Source organism: Dipodomys merriami, unplaced genomic scaffold, assembly GCF_024711535.1.
Source record: "Dipodomys merriami isolate MVZ:Mamm:240054 unplaced genomic scaffold, mDipMer1.0.p SCAF_71, whole genome shotgun sequence".
NCBI classification, from domain to species: Eukaryota; Metazoa; Chordata; class Mammalia; order Rodentia; family Heteromyidae; genus Dipodomys; species Dipodomys merriami.
Genome location: NW_027206302.1, coordinates 2,209,248 through 2,219,973, shown reverse-complemented (window position 1 = coordinate 2,219,973; position 10,726 = coordinate 2,209,248). Strand labels below are relative to the sequence as shown.

Genomic DNA, 10,726 nt, shown 5'->3' with positions numbered 1-10,726 from the left:
GAGTAAGAACAGGATAAAACTTGAAAGGCAGGATCTCCCTGTAGAGAAAAACTCCAGGACAGTCATTAAAAGGAAAAATTCCAAAGATAAACACTTGAAGTAACTGTGAATTAAATACCAGGTTGCTGGAATTCAGTAGATAACAGTGAAACTCAGAAACAGCCAGAAAACCTGGAAGGTGGTTTGATTTTGGAGTGTGATAAGAAATTTTGTATGTGGTTTTTGCTTTGAGGACTTATTACTCTGCTTATAGAGAGTGTAATTGCTATTTCACTAACTTGCTTCTTTGATGGGAAGATTTGGGATAAGGACTTTGCCTTGTGACTTACGGCCATGGTTATTGGAATGACTGGAATTATAATTGCCAGTTTGTACCCACTAACTGCTAGCTCTGATTCTGTAACTTGCTTCTTTGCCAATTGTGAAACTACCACTGGCCACCTGCAAGTGGCACCCCTCCCCCATGGAGCTTGCCTTCAAATACCCTGAGCTATTTGACTTTATTGCTGTTCTTCACTGTCTTGGCATAGTGAGGGGCAGCCGCTGTGGCAACTGACTGAGTGTTGGGGTGTTGAGGAAATCAGGGTACTATAGTCACTTCCATTCCCCCACTGTAATGGTAACACACTGTGATGGTTTGAATAGAAAGTGGCCTCTAGCTGGTGGGTCCAATCATTGAGAGGAGACCAGACCATGAAAACTCTGATTCCATCCATAAGTTAATCCACTGATGGGTTCATACTTTGATGGCATTATTGGGAGTTAGGGGGAAGCGGGGCCTAGTGGAAGAAGTAGGTCATGGGGGATGTGCTGTTGAAGGGGTAACTTGACCTCAGCTCTTCCCTCTCTTTGTTGCCCAAATGTGGTGAGTTGAGCAACTTTGTTCCTCTATAACCTTCCCTCTATGATGTTCTGCCTCACCACAGGGCTAGAAGCAATGGAGCCAACCAACCATTGGACCATAACCTCTAAAAGTGTGAGCCCCAAATGAAGCTTTTCTTCTTTAAGCTGTCTCTTTTTGGTATTTGTCATAGAGGTGAAAGTCTAGCACAGAAAATTGGTACCAGAAGTAAGGTTGTGACAGTGACCACTGATCATGTAGTTCCAAAACCTTTGGAATTAGTTTGTGGCTGGAATTTGGGAAAGGTATGGAGGACTTTGATTGGGTACATCTATGTATCTATGGAAATAAAGACAGTGAAAACTTCCTTTTACTACTAATATATGCTAACAAAAATGAGGAAAAATAATAAACCAAATGTTTCACACTCTGATTAGGAAATGTGCCCTGAGAGCATCTGAAGAATCAGCATTACAGGCTTAAAGGTGTGAAGGTACATATTTCCTTAAAAGATTGCTTTAAGAAGAAAGCTACAAGCTGGACACTGGTGGCTTACGCGCATAATCCTAGCTACTTAGGAGACTGAGATCTGAGGATCGAGATTCAAAGCTGGCCTGGGCAATAAAGCCTGTGTGACTTATCTCCAGTAAACCACTCAGAAAAAGCTTAAAGTGCCCCATGGCTCAAGTGGTAGAGTGCTAGCCTTGAGCACAGAGAGGCTCAGGGACAGAGCCCAAGCCCTGAGTACAAGTCCCAGGAGAAGGAGGGGTGAGGGGAAGGGGAGGGAGAAAGGGAGAGGGCGGAGAGAACTACAGGGCACTCTGCTCACAGAGATCTAGGAAAGTTCAGCCATCCACTCACTCAGAGGCCATTGTAGCCCTGTTCAAGGAGGCTTGGCAATGCTCCAGCTGGTGACAGACCTTATTATCACCCACATGATGCTAGTTTTGAAGGCATTCAGAGCACACGAGTCCTGGGACTATGGAGGCTCCCACCCAGATTTCAAAGCAATGTCTGGGAGACAATCCCCTGGTATAGCACTGGGAGAGGCTGTGATAGTGAAGCTGTAGGCAAGATGTAGTAGAGACCCTAAAAAGTTAAGGGATGCCAAGAACCATGACTCTTCTACCAAGGAAAGCTGTGTAGGGTGTAAAACCAGTCCAAGAGAGAAGACATATGGCTTGCAGGGTTTGGTCACAGATGAAGCGCTCAAGCGCTTCAGACCTTCCTGGGAGTCAGAACGTCCAGCAGCTGCTATGGGTACAGGACTTAATGTGTGCCATCCTGGGGTTTAGTCTAGCTTTGATGGGATCCTTTCTCGCTGTTTAGTCTCCTGTCCTCCCTTTGGGAATGGGAATGTTTATACTCTATGCCACTGGGCCTTGCTGCCCCCCCCCCCCATTGAGACTCTGAGCATGAACATTTGAATAACATTGGAACCACTGAGGCTTTGGGGACTCATAAGAGCTAAATTTGAATGCATTTTCCATCTTTAGATAGACTGGAGCCAGAGTGGAATGAGGGCCAGTGTGGTTTGAACATGAAATGTTACCTACTGGCTTGTGTTGAAGGTTAGTTCCCCAGTTAGTGGTTGTTTGGGAGCTGGTGGAAATGTAACAATGTTGAGCCTAGCTGGACAAAGTAGGTCACTGGAGGTGGGCCTTTGAAGGGCATGCCCTGTCTTCTGTCATGAGGTAAGCAGCCTCTACCATATACTCACCACCGTGACGTCCAGGCTCACCTCAGGCCCAGCTGTGACAAGACCAAGGGACCATGGATTGAACCTTCCAAAATTGTGAACCCAAACCATGATTTAAATCGTTTCTTTAAAAAAAATTCCTCTCAGGTATTGTTACAACAAAAAAGTCTGACACACCCTCTGGTTACATTAGGGAGGCATGCTTCAATGAGGGCTTTGCTCTACTGTTCTAGTACACAGAACTAGGAAGACCCCATGTGCAGAGAGCTGGGCGGACCACTAACTAATGCTGGATTAGCTGCTGCTGTGGTGCAATTAACCCAGAAGAAAGGGGGAGGCTCAGGTGCATGCTTTAGATGCGGCAAGATGGGACACATAAAGCGTAATTGCCCTGAAAAGGGAAAAGTGATAGAAACAGGAAAAGGGACAACAGCCTAAGCAGCCTGGGCTGAGCCCTAGATGTAAAAAGGGGGAAGCATTGGGCAAATGAATGCCGATCTGTGAAAGACATCAACGGTCAACCCTTAACGCAGGCCCAGGAAAAAACCTATTCGAAAAACGCTGCAAATTTGTCTAAACAGTTGTCTAGTTATCTTTTAGGTAATTGAACTGGGGAGTTCGACAGCCTGATGGAACAGCTCAGGGTTGCCATCGTCACGGTGAACTCGACCCCTCGACCCGAGTGGATGCCGGATTGGCGGAGGGGTTATCTTCATGGATCTCCGCTGCTATGAATCATCTTAAGGAGTGGGCGGGTTTGGGAGCCCTGACAGGCCTCCTGGTGTTAGCCTCCTTGGTATGTCTGTGGTGCATTTGCCAAATTAGAGGTTCTCAGCGTCGCAGTGCAGCCATGATTATCCAAGCCTTTACAGCCATTGGAGCAGGACAGTCCCCCCAAGCGTGGCTTGCCACCCTAAAACAATGAACACAGATTGCAAAGCCAAAGTACTGCAGTCGAGAGGCATGAGTGTTGCCCTCGAGGAGAGCATGTTTGATTGCACATGGGTTCGATTCGCCTTTTCCTGTCCTTGTGAAAAACGAATCAATGGACAGGCTGAGTCATCCCTAGAGAAGGTACCCTCTGGGAGAAGGCTTGTATGCAGTCCTTGCATTGCACAACAGGGATCAGACCTCTGTTCTCATCTGTGTTCTTTAAACAAAAAAGGGGGAACTGTAGAGAGCTGCGAGAGGCCGCACCTGGAAGATGGCGCCGGCTTCCGCCCTCCCGATGGCGAGTGCTCTCTGTGGTAAACAACTCCTTATATGGCTAAGGCAAAGAATCTGGCTTGCTTCCGCGCACCTGAACCTATTGGTGGTTCCCACGTGGCATATCAGGGTTGGCTACCCAGCGGGTACTTAAGGCTGTGGGGAATTCTCCCCGGGGTGGGGGTCAGAAGATTACTCAAAGGTCCTGAATAAACTGCAGAGAGAAGAGCTCGGTGTCGCGTCTTCCTTGCTGGTCGAGGCGGTCGCGACACCCATCTTTTGCTGAATGACTAGATGGCTGCTGGAAACCTCGGAGCTGAGGCCAGAGATAACCCCACAGGTGTCTGAAATGCTGACTCACGACAGAGCCAAATGGAGAGATACGAGTCACATCTTTTGACTCCTCTCAAAAGGAGCTCCACCACTGTCCCATTGCATAACTCAATAAACTCTCATTAAATTAGACTTCCCTATCACTTGCAGGAAAGCTTTGACACACAAATACTTTGAGGGATCAAAGTCCCCAGCGATAAACTGCAGTGAGTTGTGGCTGGGCTAGTTCCATCCTCCACATCGTGTTTACACAGGCCCATGCCCTGGATAAACTGGGGAGGGAGGGAGAACTAACTCCTGCATTACCTCCTTGGACAACTGGTACATTGACACCGCCCAACACACACAGAGTGCAATTTCTTGAGCCCCATCTTCTACACTAGAAGAGCTTCCACAAATCAAGTACTACCAACAGCCCCCTAGAGGATGGGCTCCTGAGGAAAGGGGAAGTGAGACTCACTGGTGGACTCAGCATAACTACAAAGGCTTCGGGAGATGAAGACCTGCTAAGTGCATGGTCCTGAGCAAAAAGTCTTAGCTTGCTACCTCCTTCCACAGGGCCTTGAGGCATTCTGCAAAGGACTTGGCCATCTCTTTTTCCTTCTCAAGGGAAAGGTGCCCCACCCCACTCTTGCCACACAGCACACCACACACCACCACCGCCTCCCAGGTGCAGGTACAGTTTATTCTTCACAACAGAGAAATACAAAGAGCAGAGGGTTGTAATCCTTGTTTCTTGTCCCCTAGTCTTCTTCCCCCACATTTGTTTTTTCTGGCTCCCCACTCCCATTTTTAAATAGAATGCAAACAACTCTCCTGAATTGTCTGAGGGGCACCTGGCCTTGCCTCCCTGCCACCAAGATGCAAACTGAGTAGCCAGCAAATGGTTTTCTCTTTTTTAATAAGGTATCTAGTTCTAAATACGGTGGCCTGGAGGTCCCATAGAAAAAAAGCAAAGAGGTGTTAACAGTATTATAACAGCATATTTACAGGGTAGTAACATGCGGACAAAAAGCTACAATACTGAATATCAGACGACGCAAGTCAAACAAAGGGACAGGGGGTGGCAGAGGAGAGACCCCCCCTAGGAAAAGAAACCCCAGGAAACGTTAAACTGGTAAATCAATGGCGAGTTAAGGCTTAAAAAGTGTATAAAAATAACACGGTTAATATTCAAAACGGAACTCCAGATACAGAATATATAGATGAGTTTCTGTCTAGCTTTCTTTTTTTTTTTTTTTTCCCGGGGGGATATGGAGGGGCTTCTCCGGGCTCTGTACATGGTTCCTATATACACGGACACGCATGGCTTTCAGATTGGGGTGTGTCTGTGGAGGGCGCGGGGCAGGGTCTGCTCCTGGGCTGGAACCCTCTCCAAGGACCCCTTCCCTGCTGAGGGGCCTGGGCTGGGATCCCCCTCCCACGCCCCCTTCCCTGGGCCCTGTCCCCATCTGGAGGAAATTCTGGAAGGGGGTCAAGTCCCAAGCTCCAGTTCCTCCCCATGCCCCTGCCCACAGTCTGGGGTGGCGGGAGAGGTAGCCGATTGGTTTCCTGGCCAGCACCGAGGTAGACTGGGGTGATCTTCAGGGCAGCAGGGGAGGGGCCAGGTCTTAACCAGGCCACCTACCCCATTTCCCTGGGCCCGCCACCTACCCATCACTGCACCCTTTGGTCCTGCAGATCTCCTGGCCCCTCTCCTCTCCTCTCTCCACCTCCTGAAGCCTGGGCAGCCCTGGCAGCAGCCATATCTTCTGCTCCGTGAAGCCCAGGCATAGCTTCGGAAGATTCAAACTGGGGACCCAGGGCTGAAGGGCTCACTCCAGCCGCCTCCTGCCCCCTCCCACCTGGGTGGTCCCCTTTATAGTCCAGAACCCCAGGCCTGAGCCTCTTCTCTAGGCCCGAGGCCATGGCCAGAGAAGGTTCCACGCTGCCCTCTGGTTCTCTGCATCCATCTGTCCGATTCATTTAATTTCTAGGTCTTAGCAGCACCAACGTCCTGGCCAATAAATATCTTTTTTTTTTTGTTATTAAAAAAAAAAACCTTAAAAAAAAAAAAACAGTGAAGCAAGTGAAGGGTGGGGAACAAAAAGAAACCAACAGACAGGTTCAAAGTGCTCTGAGATCCTCTTTGGATGCCACCAAAACAGTCCAGAGTCTTGCAGTTGGCCTGGCTGCCCGGGAGCTGGACCACGCAGGAATTCTGCAGACCAAGCCTTCGGCGGGTTGGGAAGGTCGCAAGAGAGCTGGGCAGTTCCTAGTGGGCCCCTGTGGAAGTCAGGGCCTGTGCTGCCTGGGTCTGTGTCTGCCAGTGGGCCGGGCAGTGCCGGGCTGGGCGGTGCCACCAGTGGCTCAGATGAGGGAGATTCGCACCGGGATACCGGGGGACTCCGTCCTCTGGGGTGAATGATGGCTCACCAAGTGCTCCACCACCGTGTGTTTGGACATGTGCTTCATCAGGTAGGTCTCCTGTGGGGAAAGAAAGGTAAGACACAGAGCCTGTCATCATTGTGAACTTCAGTTCCCAGAGCGGCCCCTAGAGGGCATCTTAACTGGCAGTCCAGCTGGTGGTGGCAGCCCAGCACTGCAGCCAGGGTGAGTGCTGGTGGCTTTCTTGAAGCCTGAGCATGCAGAGTGCTGGCTGGGAAATTAATGGGCACCAAGTTTCCCTCAGCAGGCAGGGCAGCCCTTTAGCCAAGTGCTCTGGGAGTTGAGGTATACTGGCTGACTTGTCTGCCTGCTAGGAGAGCAGAGCTCCCTGTACCTGGCTCAAGTTCCCAGTGAGGGTAAGGCTTGAGCACTGTCCCTGCATACCTCTGCTCAAGGCAAGCACTCTACCACTTGAGCCACAGTGCCACTTCATTTTTTTGGTGGTTAATTGGAGGTAAGAGTCTCACGGACTTTCCTGCCTGGGCTGGCTTTGAACCGCGATCCTCAGGTCTCCGCCTCCTGAGTAGCTAGGATTACAGATGTGAGTCAGTGCCCAGCTTCTTTTTACTTTTGGTGTCAGTACTAGGACTTGAATTCACACTCTTGCTTGTCTTCTTCACTCAAGTCTGGCATTCTACCACTTAAGGCACACTTGTATTCCCAGATTTTCCTGGCTAATTGGAGATAAAAGTTTCACAGACTGTCCTGTGCAGGCTGGCTTCGAACACTGACCTTCAGATCTCAGCCTCCTGAGTAGCTACGATTATAAATGTGAGCCACCAGTGCCCATTTAGTTCTGCCATTTCTTAGTAGTAAGACCTTCATCAGTCATCTCAACTCCCTCAACCTGTTTCCTTCTGTTACCAGGGATGGGGAAGGGTTGCTATGGTGATGTGGATAAAGCCCTGAGCATGCAGTGAGGGCTGAGAAGACCTCTCCTTCCCCAGTCCCTATATTTTATCCCAGGTGGTAGAGGAAATTCGGGCCTTTGCCCTCCATTCCCCTAAGGCAGCACTCTTAGTGGGCAAGGAGGCGACTTCTGCTAAGCTGCCCTCCACTGGCCTTGCCCAGGAACGAAGGGGTGCTCAGGGTCTCTGGAGGCCACTCCTGAGCCTCATACTTGATATGCTCCCAGTTGGCAGAGGAAGCCCCCACATGTGGCAGAGTGCTATATATAATGCCAGCAGTACTTAGCAGCAGCTTCCAAGCATATGATAAAGACACACAGTGCCGGGCATCAGTGGCTCACAGCTGTAATACTAGCTATTCAGGAAGCTGAGACCTCAGGATCTTGGTTTGAAGCCAGCTCAGGCAGCAAAGTCTGTGAGACTCTTATCTCCAATTAACTACCAACAAAAGCTAGAAGTGGAGCAGTGTCTCAGGTAATAGAGTACCAGCCTTGAGCAAAAAAGGTTAGGGACAGCACCCAGTCCTGGGAGTTCAAGCCCCAGTACTAGCACACACACATAAAAGAAAGTATAGATCTTGATAAAGAAATGATACTGTAACAAAATATGGCATTCAGAAGTAGCACTGTGGCTCAAGTGGTAGAACGTTCACCTTGAGCTCAAGAGCTCAAGAGTTCAAGAGCCCAGAGTTCAAGCCCCACGACCGACACAAAACAAAAATAAAAAATATAGCATTCAAGAGACAAATGACAATATCTGTGCTGACTGGTCATTTGATGGTAATAGACTCTGGTTAAATATTTTAATTAATTTAAATTATTAATAATTATTTTAAAATAATTATATTAAAATAATAATTATAAAGATATTGTCTATATGTTTTTTAAAAAGAAAGAAAAGAAAAACAAAGAGCCAGGGGCTTGTGGCTCACGCCTGTAATCCTAGCTACTCAGGAGGCTGAGTTTTGAGGATCATGGTTTAAAGCCAGCCTGGGCAGGAAAGTCCGTAAGACTCTGATCTCCAATTAACCACCAGAAAACCATAAGTAGCACTGTGGCTCAAAGTGGTAGACCACTAGCCTTGAGCAGAAGAGCTCAAGGACAGCGCCCAAGCCCCATGACCACCAAAAAAAAAAGAAAGAAAGAAAAGAAAGAAAGAAAGAAAGAAAGAAAGAAAGAAAGAAAGAAAGAAAGAAAGAAAGAAAGAAAGAAAGGAAAGCAAAGAGTTCATTAAAGACAAAGTTTTTACAAATGAAATATTGGTAAGTCCAGGTTTTACTTCAAACAATAGACATCCAGACAAGAAGGGTTAGTTGATGGTGAAGCTGGCGTACAGGGTTGAGGCAGGACCAAGTAGGGATTTCCCACCCCCTTGGGGACTTTCCCCACAACTTGGGGCTCTCGCCTTGCAGGTGTGTCTTCTATTTCTCCTGCCCCTCAAACTCTAGGGAAGGGTGTGAAATGACAGCCCTGGCTAGCATGTGTCAAGCATGGTGGGTGACCCTGCTATGACCCACACTCCTCTCCTGCTAGCAAGAAACCTTCAACAATCTCTTGACATCACCTCCCCCTGGCTTCCTTTTCCACCTGGAAACACACCCAGCCTCCCTAACAGGGCCCCTGGGCTCACACATCTAATTTGCTCTCGGTTCCTGCTACATACTGTGTTTGTTTGTTCCACCTCTGGGTTTTGCATTCACTGCTCTTGCATGACAGATCCCTGTCCCTCTTTCTCCTCAAACTGCCCTGCTCTGGTTGGAGTCTAGAATGGCTTTCAGAGACATGTGCTGAAAGCGAGGCCCCTATATGCCATGCCATGGAACCTTCAGAGGCCCTGTTGAGTGAAGTTGGGCCACTAAGGGGTAAATAAGCCTTTGAAGGAGACACTGGGACCCCCAGCTTCTGCTTCCATTCTTTGTTTCTAGACACTATGAGGTGAGCACTCGCTCTACCTCCTTGACCCAGCTACCATGTACTCCTCACCACCAGTCCCAAAGCAACAGGGTCAATGGGAAAAAAAAATGTCTAAAACTGTCAGCCAAAATAAACCTTTCCTCTTTTTTTTTAAAACTGTATTTTTTTTTTTGGTCTTTTCTTTTTTAGTACTGGGGATTGAACCCAGGACGTTACACTTGCTAGGCAAGCACTTTGCCACTGAGCTACATCCCAGCCCCTTTTCCTCTTTTTAAGTTGATTATCCCAAGTATCTTCTCATAGTAAAAGAAAGTTGACTACCACATGTCTCTTTCTTGGGTGGTCCTATCTAGACGCTCCCCAATTCTACTTTATCTTTCCTGCTGTTTCTAAAAACATTTTTCCCCATTAAAGCGTGAAGTTCAGAGTTTTGCTGCCTCAGGGATATCTGGAAATATTTAGAGACATTCTGGTTGTCACAGGATGGGGAGAAGGATGCTGCTTGGCACCTAGTGGCTAAAGGTCGTGGATGGTACTTATCATCCTAACACAAGATGGCACCCTATGACAAAAAGGAGTAAGTCGCTGCACAGCCACGGCCTAGCCAGCACCTCTGCCACCCACCCATCATGTGCATTAATCAATGTGACCCGTGAGAAAACTGAAATACAGGAAGCTCTGCTGGTTATATGAGGACCTATTAACCAGAATATTCCAAGAAACCAGAGGCATACACACAGATAACTCACCTGTGTGCACAAATGCCCTCATTTTGAAATTTTTCCTACCTGGGGACCAGGGCTGGAGTATGATCTAACATCCCTGGTGCAGTTCCAGCCTTCTCTGGGGGTGTGTGTGTGGGGGGGGGGGGTGTCTCTGGGCCATGTCACTGTGCCCCCTTGTGGCCACAATGGAAACTACAGCTTCCCTACAGCAGGAAGACCCTCCTCTCTGTTGCTTGCAGTCTCCTACTGCTTTGAGGACTCAGGAGTCCAGGCTAAGGTGAGCAGGAGCTTGGGAACTTGGCTTGGGCCAGCCAAACAGGGAAGCGGTGAGCAGGAGCCTTGGCTCTGCCACCCCTGTGATCAAGGGGAATCATTTCCCTCTCAGGGCCTCAGTTGCTCTCTTAGAAAGCAGGGAGTCAGGGGATGTGGCTGCATACTCACCGAGGTGTAGGCCCGCCCACACATGCTGCAGCAGTAGGCCTTGGCGTGCTTGATGGCATGGGCTGAGAGGTGGATCTGCAGGGAAGCTGAGTCTGAGTAGGCCCGGTAGCAGTTGGGACACTTGTAGGGCTTGTCCTTGTTGTGCTGGCGCTGGTGAGACTGTGGAACACAGCGGGGGGCTGTGAGGCACAGGGCTCCCTTAGCCATACCCCTTTCTTGTGCTCCCAGGTGTG

At 48.9% G+C, this 10,726-nt stretch overlaps 1 protein-coding gene across 2 annotated transcripts in view; it reads right to left on the bottom strand.

Moving 5' to 3' along the window:
* Nucleotides 1-4,745: 4,745 nt before the first annotated feature.
* The window catches only part of Znf362 (zinc finger protein 362), a 42,392-nt gene continuing 36,411 nt past the window's right edge, over nucleotides 4,746-10,726 (bottom strand). For both annotated transcript variants that reach the window (XM_070008825.1, XM_070008826.1), the window contains 2 exons: nucleotides 10,494-10,652; nucleotides 4,746-6,545 (listed from right to left, as the gene is read on the bottom strand). In XM_070008825.1, coding sequence (XP_069864926.1) covers nucleotides 6,429-6,545; nucleotides 10,494-10,652 — 276 coding nt within the window. In that variant the 3' untranslated portion in view covers nucleotides 4,746-6,428. The remainder of the gene's footprint in view (nucleotides 6,546-10,493; nucleotides 10,653-10,726) is intronic.